We start from the raw sequence: 14,623 nt of genomic DNA on the forward strand, positions 1-14,623 counted from the left end.
ACGGCTCATTAGCCAATTAGAAGCGCTAATCACCTCCAGCCGCCCCCAGCGCCCCGCCCCGCCGGAGCAGCCTGCATTCCCGTTGGCTGCCTTGCTATCAACAAATGGGGCTAATTATCATAGGGAGCCCGGCTCTTATAGGCCACCGGGGCTGCCTATCACGGGCGACCGCTTCCCACCCCTCCTCGCCGGGCTGAGGGGCTGCCCGCTGGAGGCCGGCGCTCGGGCAGTCCAGGGGAGGCTCTGCGAGGGGCCGGTCGCAGGCACGCTCCCGGGGAGCCGCCGCGGGGCGCTGGGCAGAGGCGGCGATGCTGGGCGAGCCGCGCGGAGCCTGCTGAGTGACTTGCCCTGGGGCAGTGGCCGTGCGCCCCGGGGAGCGCGGCATGGCACCCCGAGCCTCCCCGCGCTAGCCTCTCTCCGGGAGCGCAGCCCGCCTCTGCGCTGCCCAGCGCGGCTCCCGAGCGGCTGGGCAGAGGGGCACCCCCGCGCGGCGCTGGGGCTCGACTGGCGGGGCCCGGGAGCAACCCCCGCGGCGGTGCCCGTGCGCTGAGCCATGCTGCCCGGCGCGCAGGCGGGCATATGGGACAGCGCCTGATCTGCTGCCTCGATGCGCCCAGCGCCCTGCAGCCGCCGCCACCGCTCCTCCCGGTGAGACGGAAACTCCTGCTGCTCTGCATCATGCTCTTCCTCTGGCTCTACATGTTCTACTCCTGCGCCGGCTCCTGCGCCTCCGTGCCCGGCCTCGCGGGGAGGCCCGCTGCCGGGGCTGGGGAGGCTGCCGCCACCGCTGGAGCGCGCGGAGAGGGTCTCCAGGTGCTTTCCAAGCTGCTGCGCCGGGCGCCTTCCTCGGAGCTGCGGGAGGAGCAGAGCGCGGCCCCCGACCCCACCAGCCCCATCTCCAGCTTCTTCAACGGCTCCGGCACCAAGAAGCTGCCGCAGGCCATCATCATCGGGGTGAAGAAGGGCGGCACGCGGGCGCTGCTGGAGTTCCTGAGGGTGCACCCCGACATCCGGGCCGTGGGGGCCGAGCCCCACTTCTTCGACCGCAACTACGAGCGGGGCTTCGCCTGGTACAGGTACCCCCCTACCCCCTCCTCTCCATGTGCCTCCTGATGCGTGTGCGTGATTGAAACTTAACCCCTGCGGGGTCACTTGGACCAAACCCATAAATCAACTTCCTCACTCTCCAGGCCATTTCTGCTTCATTTCCCCCTCCAGGGGAGGGGGGGTTCCACTTACACCTTTTATACAGATCCATAATTTATAGCCTCAGATCAGCAGCAGGAATCGCCCCCCCCTTCCCCCCACTCTGAACATACAAGAGATGCTGCTCCCGGAGCTTTCCCTAACTTCGCTTTTTGCAGCAGGAAAAGGTCTAAATGAGGTGCAGCTCCGGATTGGCTTTTGCCCTGGCCCACGCTAGACCCACCCAGTGTGTATTTTTCCCTTTCTGATTTCTCCAGCCGGACAAGGTTTCCTGTAAACTGCCCTTTGTGGAAATAGATGGGGAGCTCTGCTTTATATATATAAAAAAATCGATATGTCCGCTGGGGATTCCCATTACCGCAGAGACTCCAGGGGGGGAAAATGTAGAAAGTTTATTTTTCTTCTCTAGTTGGCTCCGCAGTGGTTGTCCTGCTCTGCTATCGGAGGGGGCGGAGGGTGGGATTGTTTCTCTCTCAGCGCGATATAGAAATCGCCAAAAAATAGTGGCTTCTCCCTCCAATTAAATTTGAATCCTGGAGAACCATTCAGCTACTTTCTACTATCCCCTCATAAGGCGGCGAGCTACACGAGGGAAATGCCCCAGAGGGGAAGCCCTTTGGTTAGATCTGTTCCTTGTTTCTGACAAATCGGCGAAGAAATCCGGGGGGGCACCTGGTTTATGGAAGGATCGGGCGCCTAGAGTCTGCTGCTATGTCCGGCGATAGCCATCTGGGCCACTGAGCCAGGATCGGCCCATAATTTGTAAGATTACCCCGAATGGTTAGGACTGGTGTTCTCGGTCAGGCTCTTGGCTGACAGAAAGTCAAGCGCTGTGTCCCGGTTCTGTTTGCTGAAGGCAGCTCAGCTGGTGATTAAAAAGCCCAGATAAGGCCGCTGGGAAAGTCCCCACAATTTAGAAGATGGAAACAGTTCTTTAGTGTCGTGACCGATGGGGCAATGCAGGTGCCCCTTCCCATCGTGTACCATTTCACCAGGAGCTGCTTTTTCAGGTTCGGCATTTGCCAGTATCCGTATAAACGTGCCCCTGACTTTAATTCCTCGCATGTATTTTTGGCGCCCGTCGTTTGCTTTGGCCAGACGGGGTTTGATCGCTGCGAGGGAGGCAGCTTTAGCATGGAGCAGGGCTTTAGTGATCTCTGTTGGGAAGAAAGGGACACTGCAGCATCTCTTCCAGCGCACCAGACCCTTCTCGGCTCCTTCTTTGCAAAAGGGAATCGATCCAGAACTCCGGTACCGTTCCGCAGTAACGCGAACCGAACGGGACCAAATTTCTTTGAGCGTTCGCAAGACCCGTTGTTTAGGTTTTATCGATAAAACAAAATAAAACGCCCCCCTCTTTTTTTTTTTTTGCCTTAAAATAAATTTTGATCATGAAAAGTTTAGAGGGGAAAATACTTCAGATGCACGGGATCCGTTTTGTCCTTTTGAATGCCAGAAAAGCGTTAACTGTCAAATGTCTCTGGATTGAGACTGATCTCAGCTGCTCCAGTGTTATGAGTTTTGGGTTTGTTTAGAGGCTCTGGGGTGCAAACTCCAGTTTGCAGTAAATTATTAGTTTAAACTAGATTTGCCCCGCAGTGCTGGATAATCTGAGCCCGATTTGCTTGAGGGATTTGGAAAGAAAGAATCCCATCGATAGAGTTCCTGAAACATTGCTACCGCTTCGTGTCTCTTTTTTTCTTTTTTTGCACCGCGTTCCCTTTAACTTCTGCGGTCCAACGTGTCTGGGCTCGGCCGAGCTGAACAGCAATGGAAGAGTAACAGCCTCGTATTAACGCTTTGTTCTTCTTTCTCCCCGCTTGCCTTGTGGTGCCCAAACACGGGTTTGCTTTGGCTGTCTCTCTTACCAGCGTGATGTCTCTTGCTTGTTTGAATTTTGTTTAAAACTGTGTTGGCAGCAGGGTTGTAAAGTCCTGTCTTCAGAACAAATCCGGGCTGAAAAAATAAATTCCCAAAAGAACAAAATTGTGTGTGTGTGTGTAAGGGAGGGACTGCAGAGAGAAAATGCAGCTCCCGGGAGACTGAAGTGATTTGATTGTCCTCTTTCACCCCCCCTCCCCCCCCAATTATTTCTTTATTCTGAAGAGTTACAAAAGTCTGGAAGTTTGCTGGATGATGAAAGGCAGCTAGTGCACCATGTCCCAGGCTGCGAGCTGCCTTGCTTTACCCTCCAGCTATATTACAGGGGTGTTGGGGTGGGGGGACAGAACAGCAAAACCCTGTAAACTCAAGGCGCTGGTGAGGACTGAGCGGCAGGTGACAGATCTGTACAGAAAATCCAGGGGAGAAAAGTTAGCCCAACTTCAGGGGGAAGGGGCAGGCTGTTCACCTGCAGCCTTCATCTGCCTGGTTCCCTTTTCGCTAAGCTGTGAGCACAATTCCTGCAAGCCCAGTTTGTGGCGCTTTTTGACAAATGGAAAGCGAATAACTTCCACTAAATCCTAATATCGGCGGTAGCCGTGTTAGTCTGTATCCACAAAAACAAGGAGTTTGGTGGCACCTTAAAGACTAACAGATTTATTTGAGCATAAGCTCTCCTGGGTAAAAACCCCACTTCTTCCGATGCAATTGAAGTGGGTTTTTCACCCAGGAGAGCTTATGCTCAAATAAAATCTGGTCAGTCTTTAAGGTAACACTAAATCCTAGGAGACAACGGCATCTGACGAATTGAGAACTAGACGCGACTTCAAGTTGATGGGAGGGGATCAATAAATAGCTATAGATTAAAATGCATATAATAAAGCATGAGTGTGCAAGCCTAATCAGTAGATCTATATCGTGTGTCTATAGACAGTCACACAATCATGTCATTAAATACATACACCTACAATTTTTATATATAAAGTAGCCTGGGTGCATTTTAAACAAAATCAGTTGTCTAATTCTACAATAGTCAGATTTGATTGTCTTGCAGTAAATAATGTAAAGCATGAATGTCACACTTATTGTATACTCGACTGCTTTGTAGCTGTAGGTTGACTTTCTTTTTTTCCTTCAAGAAAGATGATTATTATTTTATTATTTTAAATCTGGTTAGTTTTTGAAAACATATTCAGGCATATAATGATCTAACTCCAGAACAGACTCTATTAAATAAAGGAATGTTTCCATTTGAATTGGAGTAATTAATTTAATCCCCAAAGAAAGGTGAAGGTATAATCTGTGTCAGCTGGAAAACATTTGGTGGGAAAGGGGAAAAAAATGAACTGTAAACCAAGTGAAAAATCCAGTAGCACCCACAGTGTTCGTTAGGGATGTTAGTTACAAAACCCTGTTAGTACTATATATTTAATTCTTTGCTGATTTTTAAAGTGAATGGGTACTTGTTGATTTCAGATGTGGTGGAGTCCAGCAAAAGAAAATACTTTATTTTGTTGCAATAAAACAGAAACCAAACTAGCTATTACTTTTCGGTTCAATCTTTCCCTCTTTCATTCAGGGACATGGTACAGAAGTCAAATCTATTTTAACTGTCCTGAAACTCATAAGCGGACACTGAAGTTAATGGGAGTTCTGTGTTAAGACTATATGGGATCTGGCCCATTCAAAGTCTGTTAGTCACTTCAGGTATATGCTTAGGACTCTTTCTTGGGGGGGAGGGTGGTAAAGGTGGAATCCCTTTTTTTCAAGATCTTCCAACAACAAAATTCAAAGCACCAATGTGTCAAGTTTTTTTGTTTTTATTTATTCAGCAGTTCAGAAACAGGCTCATTAGCAGAGCCTAAGAGGAGACTGGTAATTTTAGCACTATTCTTGCTTTCAAGGAAGATTTAGTAAGGGAGTCAAAACAGGTTTGGGGTTTTTTTTCTGTTTTTTTTTAATATTCTCCCCAAACTAAACACAAAATTAATGAGCAAAACTGTCAGGGTGACAAGAAACATTAACTTCTACACTAATCTCTGCTGAAAGAGCAGCATTAGGATCCTACTGCAACCAGGGCAAGATGATTGCCTGGAAAAATGTAAACGCCTATCTATAAAAATGGTGGATTCTCTCCCACCCCCGTGCTCTGTCCTGCACCCTCATTTCTCTGCTCCTCCTGCAATCTGCTCTGGGTGTAAGGTCTGATCAGTGATCTAAACCTATCAACCGAATTCATCCAAAACTTTACTCAAACTTGGGAGTTAACATTTATTTTAATTTGATTTAAATTTCAGTGTATGTGTTTGAACTGTAAACTCTAAACTAGGGTCTGTTTTCCCCCCTCCAGCCCCCCCAATAGGATTAAAAAATAGATTAAAAGATTTTGTTTGTCTTTCTATAACTCTTCATTATTAATGCACTCCTGAATCCCCATCTTGCTTGAAAGCAGTGCTAATTTAAATTATTGCAGGGATTATGAAAAATAATGTGACAACCTAGCCCATAAATAAGGATGACTTGTATTTATACATCACACAAACAGTGGTGGTGCTCTGCTCATAACATTATTAAAATGGGAGGGAATGGAAGAGGCATTTGTTACCCTAGATCAAGGTTTAGACTATATATACACCATATAGCCCACGTTGTCTGTTTGGGATAGTCAAAAAGAACTTATTGCCTGACTTGTATAAGGTAGACCTGAGGGGCTGTAATGCTGCAGAGTGTCTCTTCGGCACAAACTGCGCTGCTCACAACAGGTTAAGTGGGTAATGATTGTATAGGTTGATAATCCCAAGAGCTACAGTGGCAAAGCAGAGGAGGAGATTTGCATTAAGCATCAGAATTTAATTGTATTTCCACTTGGCATAACAAAGCACCATTAACCTAAACAAAAGACATTTGTGGGTGATGAAGCTCATTAAAGATGTTGATTGGGTGATGGTTTTTTTTTCTTCCCATCCCTCCCCCCTTCTGTTTGCTGTGATTCAGGACTGCTGTGAGAAAAGAGACGAAACAGTCATCTGCCCCTGTAATCAAGTTTGCTTTAGACTAGGACTGGAGTGCTTCAGATTTTACTTAGTTTATTCACTCTCATACTGTCCCGGATCACTTCCTCAGAGTTTACATGCTTTTGAAGATGAGGTGGAAATACTAATTAAAAGCTCTGGTTTTGAATGATTCTTTCTTTTCCCTGTCCACCCCCCCCAAAATCAGTATACAACATGTTTGCAACTTAAACTCCGGTGCCAAAAAGTGTTTGAACACTAGATATTTTGTCTAATAGCAAATTTAATAAGGGAAAATATGTATCTATCGTGCAAATAATTTTAGCTTGTTTTCCTCTATTGAGGTTAACAAGCTAAAATTCTATCCACAGGTCAATTATAAATTGAGGTTTTAATAGTAAACTTAAAACTGAACTATTTTATACAAAACCATAAATACTGCTCAGTTTGTGAACACTACTTTTTTTTCCCTCCACTTAACTTTCAAGATTTTGTGTGTTGCTTTGACGTATTTAGGATTAAATTCGCTTCTGCTATTGAAACAAGCTAACATAACATGAAAATGTTAGCAGAACCAGATCTTTCTTTTGACCATACGAAAAATAGAGTGGTATCACTCCAGGCTGTGCTGTGTGCCCTGTGACTGGAACTTCTTTGTTGTTGTTTGGTGGTTAGATCTGTATGAATAGGAGAGAATTAATTTTGTAACTTTTTGCATTAGTAGTTCATACTAGGATAGTGTATCTCTCTCTCTCACACCCAGGATCAGTTTCACTACTGATAAATTGCTCAGATTAGTCATTTTGGGAAGCAGAATGAAGATAATTAATTCATTACAGTGGAGTTGCACTAATGGGGCTAAAACTGGTTAGATACCAGGTTCAGTGTTATGTGGGTGGCGTTTCAGAGCAATAGTAAATTTATGAACTCCTTATCTTCAATGGCAGTGGGGTTGGAATTGCATGGTTGGGGGTAGGAGCTATTCAAGTCTAAAAATCTACAGTTCTAGGGCCTGATCCCGAAAAAACACAAATAGTTTACCCACAAGCAGTCAATGGGACTACTCATAGGGTTTAAAGGATTGGGGCCTTAGAGAGCAGTAATCTAGGCTTTATAAAAACCATAGTCCTGCAAGCACCTGCTTAACTTTGCACACGTGAGTAGTCTCTTGGAGCCAATGGAACTACTGTTGCATAGCAGTAAGCATGTGCATAAGCAGCCTGTAGGAGCATGGTGAAGATTGGTATGAATATTTCAAATTGTCAAATCAAGATTAACAAAATACTGACACTTAAAGAAACACACACTGAAAAAAAAAGTGTAAAAGAATACTAAAAATAGAACTCTAAATGGAGTTAAATTTGAAACCCTGTGAGTTTAGGTAGCAGCTGTGAAGATTTCAAGCTCTCCAAATTTTAATTTTAATGCATTTTGAGGGAGAGACGACTCCCGCCCTCCAACTTCTGTTAGCAAAACATAAAATAAGGTCACAATGTGTGCTGCATTGGTTACTGAGAGGAGTAGATACAATCTAGCTAAACGGAAGTCTCTTTGAAATCACTTACTACCAATTCTGGGACTTCAGCAGTGTACTGCCAACCCTACAGCAGTTAAGGTAAAATAAAAAAGCTAACTGCATTTATAATGCGGTATTCTGAAATGAGAACCTGCATGTTACAAGGGAGAAGAGCTGTCAAGATTTATTAGCAAAAATGGTGTTGAAGGTGTTGAACTCTGTTTTTAATTAGGCATCTAAATTAGACCATAAAATGGTTGATTAATCTTTTACAAGTGAAGGGGGGAAAATAACTAAAAGTAATTTAATCATAAATGTTATCCCAGATGCAGTGAGTTGGGAGACTGTCAATATTTAAAAGAAATATTTTTGCTTTACGTTTGGAAATGCCAGTATTCAATTTATTCACGTTCATTCTGAAGCGATTCATTGGAATAGAAATTCTTTTAATAGTTTGGGTTGGAGCTCTTGCCCCTTAAGTACTTTTGTAACTTTGCTTCTGCAAGTGGACCCATTGATTTCAATGGCATGTGATGAAGTGTAAAACTTTGTCACCAAAATGGCTTGAGATTGGGAATTTAACAGCCACTTTTTTAAACGGATTTAAGCTTCTAAATCACTAGGCACATTTGCAAATTATACCTGAAAGTTATTCATGTGCCTAAGTGTTTGCAGGATTGGGGCCTAAGTTTAGCACTTAAAAATGAATATTGCAATTGGAAAATTAACATTTCAATTGCCAAACAGCTTCACAGTTTATAAATGTCACAAACTAAAAATCTGACAGCACATCACTCTTTTTCATTAAAATAACTTTTTGCAAATTTCTAACTCTCTGATCCAAATAAGCTAAAGGAGTTTGACCATATGAATTAGAAATAAGATTCTGTCTCCAAACTCCCAGTGACTTAACTGAGCCTCAGCATGTTTCGAGGTCCTGCATATTTCCATAATCTCCTCATGTTTTAAATTTAAGTTGATGTCAGACAGGATAAAGAGCTGTAGCTGAATAATAAAATTTCTTATTTTGTCATTCACATAACCAGAAAATATAAACTGCTATGAATTACTCACTGTTCAGCTATATGCATACTGCCCCTGATTCTGACTCTACGAACACTTCAAAACTATTCACAAGTATTCCCACTGAAGTCAATGGGGCCTCTTGCATTCGTAAAGTTACTCATATGCATAAGTGCTTGCAGGATTGAGTCTTCGTTGCACAAATCGGACTGTCCGGTTTTAAAACTTTAGATATTCTTTTGGTATATTTCACCCTAGCAATATGTTAATGGGGATATTTAACCCCAAGGTGGTGGTAGATCTTTGAGGAGTTGGTACTTAGTTTTAGTTGAGAGACAACTTTAAAAAATATATATATATTTTTTTAAAAAGTTGACTCCTGCAAGGCACAACTTCCAATAGAACTTGCTTATCTAGATAAGTTTCCTTTCTGGAATGGTATTTGTGACTAATAGTGTTCAATATATCATTTTTGTCTGAACTGTTACTTTATAAAGTATAAAGGATGTTGGCTTGTGAAGGAGAAGCAAAATAGTGGTTTTTATTTTTCTTCTGCTTAATTGTTTACAAGGTAAAGGGGTTGTTGAAGTGAAACAAAACATGATTTTCTTCTGCTGCAAAAATAAAGCAAAATCAGATAATGTTGTTGGGGAAATATAGTCCCTGAAGCAGCAAAGTGATAAGAGGGGAAAAATTGAATGGATTTTCAATAACGAGATAGCTGGAGATCCAACGGAAACAAATTCTGTAAGCATGTTGCATTTTTTCTGGTAATTAATGCAGCATGTTAGCTGCTTCAAATGAGAATATTTACCATGACAGAAAAGAAATAAGATCCAGCCATTACTGCAAACTAATTATAAGTAGTGTGTGGAATTTTTGATATTTAATAAGCTTCCTCTTTGCAATTGTCTCAGAAAATTGAAGTGTGCAGCATTAACAACCTTGTGCATTTGTGGTGGGGAGAGGCAAGGGAATAGCCTCTTGTGGTCTGGTATATAATGCAATTGCTGTCTTACAGGACTGCCAGAAAACTCACTCCTTGCAAGCCTAGAATATCAGTTCTATGACATTTTGAAACCATTTTCTCTGTATTTTTATTTGGGGCAGCAATAATGATACTCTTAAATAGTACTAAGAACTTAAGTCTGTCTCTCAATGAGTATAACTGACCCTATATTGCTTGCTGGATTATTATATATTTTTTTAACAACTTTTCCATCTGCTGTAGGGCCAGTTTGCTGCAGTGCCAAGCACTTCCTGCAATGTGCTGAATATCCCTAGTTCCCCACTGAATTTTTATTTAGACTACCAGATTGTAGCCTTTGTCTGTGTGTGGAAAGTGCCCTCGTGCTGTAATCTAAATAATAGCACCATAATGTACAGTGCTCTGGACAAAACACTGATGGAATCCTTGCCTTGGAAAGCCAAATTTTAGGGTTTGATCCTCCTGCAAGTGCTGAGTCCCTAATCTCTGATTTTTAGTGAGAGTTGTGGCTGCAGATTCAGGCTCGTGGGCATGTCTGGTTACATGTGGTTTATCTATTTCAAGCATGGTAATAACTGCATTTATGAAAATCTTCTTAGATTACTTGGCACTTAAGGAATCTCAAGGATCCGGACCCCGTTGTGTTAGGTGCTGCTTCATGGTGACTCTGCAGAGACTTGGTGAGCCGTGAACTTCCTTACCATAGGAACATCACAATTGCCATAATGAGCAAATTGTCCCATAGTGCCCCCTAGTACCTAGTCAGAGCTCTAGAAAGGGGGTAGGGGGATAATTAGTCTCAGAGTCAAGTGGTTTATTAATGATATGGGGTAAAACCCTGGCCCCAATGAAGTTAACAGTGAACTTTCATTGACTTCACTGAGGCTGGGATTTCACCCATGATCGCTGCAGCACTATAAATACCTGCTTTACAGTGGTAACAAGTGCGTGGTTCCAACCAAGTGCGTGGTTCTTGCAGCAGATCTGTGCAAACTATTGATAAAGCAACAAGGATCCAATGCAGCCAGGTGCTGAGTGCCCTCCACTACCACTGACAGCATCTTCCAAGGGCACTCAAACCTTGCAAGATCTTGCTTTTAAGGATGCAAAGCGGTCTCTTACAATAAACTTCAGAGTGACCTGGACTGGACCTGGATTCCTTTGATTAAAAAAACTTCATGCATATGAATCATAGCATCTGTACAAAGAAGGCAGGCTTCTCTAGCAAATGTCGTTGAGTTGCACTTAACTGGAAGGAAAGCTACAATTTATTTTTAAATAAGGCTTTTTCTTTGTTCTTCTGTTTTTGGGTGGCTTCTCTTTAACATTTTTGATCCCTTTGGGATCTTTGCTCTTTTTCTTTCAAAAAGAGATCACGCTATTATTGAGCTTGCCTCGTACTGCCCACCCCCAAATCATTTGTCGTGTGGGATTTTTTCCCCACCCACTCATTAATGTTTGCAGGCAAGAGTCCAATAGGATTTTAAATGGGGCTATCACTACTTCTGTGTCTCTTTAAAAAAAACAAAAAAACATGCTCTCCAAGGCACTTATTGCCTCCAGTCAGATCCTGACAGACCCAAATGACATTGTCTTAGTGACTGTGTGGAGTTATGAAGAAAATGGCCCCAGAAAGGAGGGGTGGACTGCTATGATCAGTCAGCAAGGCCCTTGTGTTTCATGGGATCATTCCTTTAGATCTGAGGAGGGTTGAGTTGTTCAAACAGATGGCAAAGATTATTCGTGTTGCTGGGCTTTCAGTGCGCTACTCTGTTTCAAGCACATTGCCTGATATGACGCACGTGATGAGTTCTTCCCAGCACGACGCTGAGAGGAGCTACATTGTCTGCTGTGATCAGGTTTCATAGCCTCACCTGTTGAGTTGTTGAACTTTTTCAAAGTTGACCATGCATTTGGGGGGTGGGTGTGAGGCTTATTTGGGTGGTGGATGTGCCTGGCTAATCTGATTAGTGCGATACTCTGTGGCATGTCATGGAACATTATGCTAGCAATTGGCATCAAAATAATTGGAAGAGAATCCCTGGTGCTTAGTATCTTTTATTAAAGTGGACAAGGTGAACTCTTTAACTTATGCAGCTGAATATCTTCAGCTGCTTTCTGGGAGGTAGAAGGCTTTGATTGTCATTTGAAAAATGTAGGTGCCAAACTTTTATTTCTGGATGTGTTCTACTGCCAAACCGGTTCGTTCTTTCCTGCCCTGCAAAGGGCTGAGTACCGTCATCGACAAAAAAACTGAGGCTGTTGAGTACTTAGGAAGAGCGGACTTTAATTGTTTGATTTAGGATGGAATAACTGCATAGACCTTGGGCTCCTTGTAGTAAGAACAAAGTATAGTCCTCTTTCAACGTGAACACTCCTCTCTTGTGTTGGTGTGAATACCAGTAATCAGTGGGTTGGGGGATAATTAATAGGCCAGGTCTGTGTTGGACAGTGGACATATGGGCTCCAAAGGACAACAAATACCAGGTCACGTTATTTTGGCAGTTTAATGAGAAGGTCAGGAAGCGATCAGCTGCTACCTGTTTTCACCATGTGATGTTTGAGGAGTGACTGGAGTGATGCCTGTGTGATTGTATATTAAACTTTCAGGCACAATAATGTTACATTCAAAATAGTCCCAGAGATCTAAAGTGCAGAGAAGTTTACTTATCTGCTCTCATTCGTGCTCCAACAATTTTTCACATCTCTTTACTTGTAATGATTTAATTTAAACTTGCAACCTCACTAAGAAACCAAATTGGGCTGTAATGTTACACGTAACACTTCACTTTTTTTTTTTAAAAAGCTTGCAAAGAATATCAAGACACTACTGATAGCAAAATCTGCTTTTCTTTCCCCTCTCCTGCCATCCCCCCCAGCCGGGAGTTCCAATCTAAATGGGATTTTTTTTAACTTCACCTCCTAAGGATCTGATCATGCGATTTGATTCACATGACTAGCAGCACTCCAATAGACTGCAATATTGGTCACTAGATCAACTAAATATTAAACACGAGGCAGAAGATTTGACTGGGGCACACTGCATAGGAGTAATGACTATCTTATGAAAATTCCTTTTATATCCATAGTACATGCATGACTTGATTCAGATCAGCTGTACAGAGCATGGTTGTTAGCCACAGCATAAATGGGGAGGGAAGAAATCTTCTATGCTGGGCAAAACATGTTTGTTTAAGCAGGTTCCCATCTCAATTTTTGTTGCAAGTGACAATATTTTATTGACTGTCAGGCACCCATTACCGTGACATGGAACATTAAAAACAAGCAACATATTAAAGTTGATCAGTCAAACAGTGCCCTCGTCGATCCTTGTGCTACCACTAGAAGAATTTCCCCAGGCAAATGCCTGCCCCAAAGTGATGTATTTTGCTACCTGCTCTGAAGTCAGTAAACTTGGGTTCTGATCGACCCAGTGGAGGCAACAATGTCTAAACCAGAATCCTTCCCCCAAGAACACCCTGTCCCTAGGCCTCAAGGGTGGCTGTCTAGGGACAGTAAGGAAAAGCTGTAAGAGAAAACAGAATTCCTGCAACCTTTGGTGCACAATGGTATCCTGGATTATCCGTAAATCAGCCTGAACTCTAGTCCAGTTCGAATAACTCGTGTTGGGTACTGCACTTGGCCCAGATTCCTCAGCCACTTGCTGGTTTTACAAATTATTTCTTTTTAAATGTGCTCTTCGCTCCTCTGCAACTGGTGGGGGAAAAAAACGATGCTAAGAAGGGAAATGGACTAGAGTGAAACCGATCCTACCTAGTGCTGTCAAATGCTCAACATAAACGCCAGCCGGGGGGGAGGGGGAGTGTAATTATTTCTTGAGTCTCTCAGGCCCAAGAATTTTGGGCCCTGATCCCTGCAAGTTTATATGCACATGCTTGACTTTACACACGAGTAGCCCTGTTGGAGTCTATGGGAGTAGTTACAAGGGTAACGTTAAGCACAAGTATGCATATTTTCAGGATTGGGGGCTTAAATGTTTCTTGCTGTTATTACTACAAAAGAAACTTCAGGCAAAAATGTGTGGTCTTTTGATACTGTCCCTTTAACACCCAAGGCATGGAATTCAGGGTGTAATCTTGTGCCCATTCAAGTTTATTGAATGGGATCAGACTCTCTCTTTAATTAAAATAAACTTATTTCCAGCTGCCTTCAATTCTATTAAGAAAAAAAATCTGAAACTGTTCTAATTTACTACTTAATGAACATTTTGACTGTAACAAAATGGTTATATACATTGTCTTGCTGTAAGTTAACTTCATCAAACCATGAGCCCAAAATAATCCCCCAAACCAGTCCAGTTAAAGGTCCATTTTTTTTTCTCTGTAGGAAAAATGGTGGTAGGGGAAGAGACCCTCTATCAAGGGCCAGCTCTTCACTTAGTGTTAACTGGCAGGTTGAAGTCAGTGGAGCTGTGCCAGTTTACATCAGCTGAGGATCAAGGTCCAGACTGTACTAAATTTCCCCCTTCTTCACCCCCCTAAATTTAATCTTCCATCCAAACTGACCAGTGGCTAACTTAGTATTGTGCTTAACTAAGTATAATGGGGCTCTTGCAAAGCAAGGGTCACCCTTGCCCAAGTAGTCCTCACAATGAAATCAGTGGGACTGTTTGTATAAGTAAATCTTATGCTATTAAGGATGAGTCATAAAAGATCAGGGCTCTAATCTGGCTGGTCTACTAATGCAACACTTCAGCGTCACTGCGTTGGATTTCAAAAAGTGTGTAAATGATTTTTAGGCGCACGATTCCCTTTGGGAAAACTCCATTTTATTTGTTTAAATTGGCATGTTCTACCTCCTCTAGTGCAGATTCCTAGCTGGTCAGTACTCAATTCGCTTGTTCTATCAGTTAGGTGAGAATGGCATGTTTGCGAAGGTAGGGGAGAGGATGACTAAATTCTGATCATCCTTGCTGCTGGGCCTGATCCTGCACTGCTGCATGACTGGTCCTGTGACGAGCAGAACCAAGTATCACTG

General features: G+C 43.2%; 1 protein-coding gene across 1 annotated transcript in view; it reads left to right on the forward strand.

Annotated features, from left to right (window-relative positions):
* Positions 1-579: 579 nt before the first annotated feature.
* Positions 580-14,623, forward strand: part of LOC141998381 (heparan sulfate glucosamine 3-O-sulfotransferase 3B1-like) — a 45,564-nt gene continuing 31,520 nt past the window's right edge. The window contains exon 1 of the mRNA XM_074971147.1: positions 580-1,076. Coding sequence (XP_074827248.1) covers positions 580-1,076 — 497 coding nt within the window. The remainder of the gene's footprint in view (positions 1,077-14,623) is intronic.

The sequence above is a fragment of the Natator depressus genome, chromosome 14 (assembly GCF_965152275.1).
Source record: "Natator depressus isolate rNatDep1 chromosome 14, rNatDep2.hap1, whole genome shotgun sequence".
Taxonomy (NCBI): Eukaryota; Metazoa; Chordata; order Testudines; family Cheloniidae; genus Natator; species Natator depressus.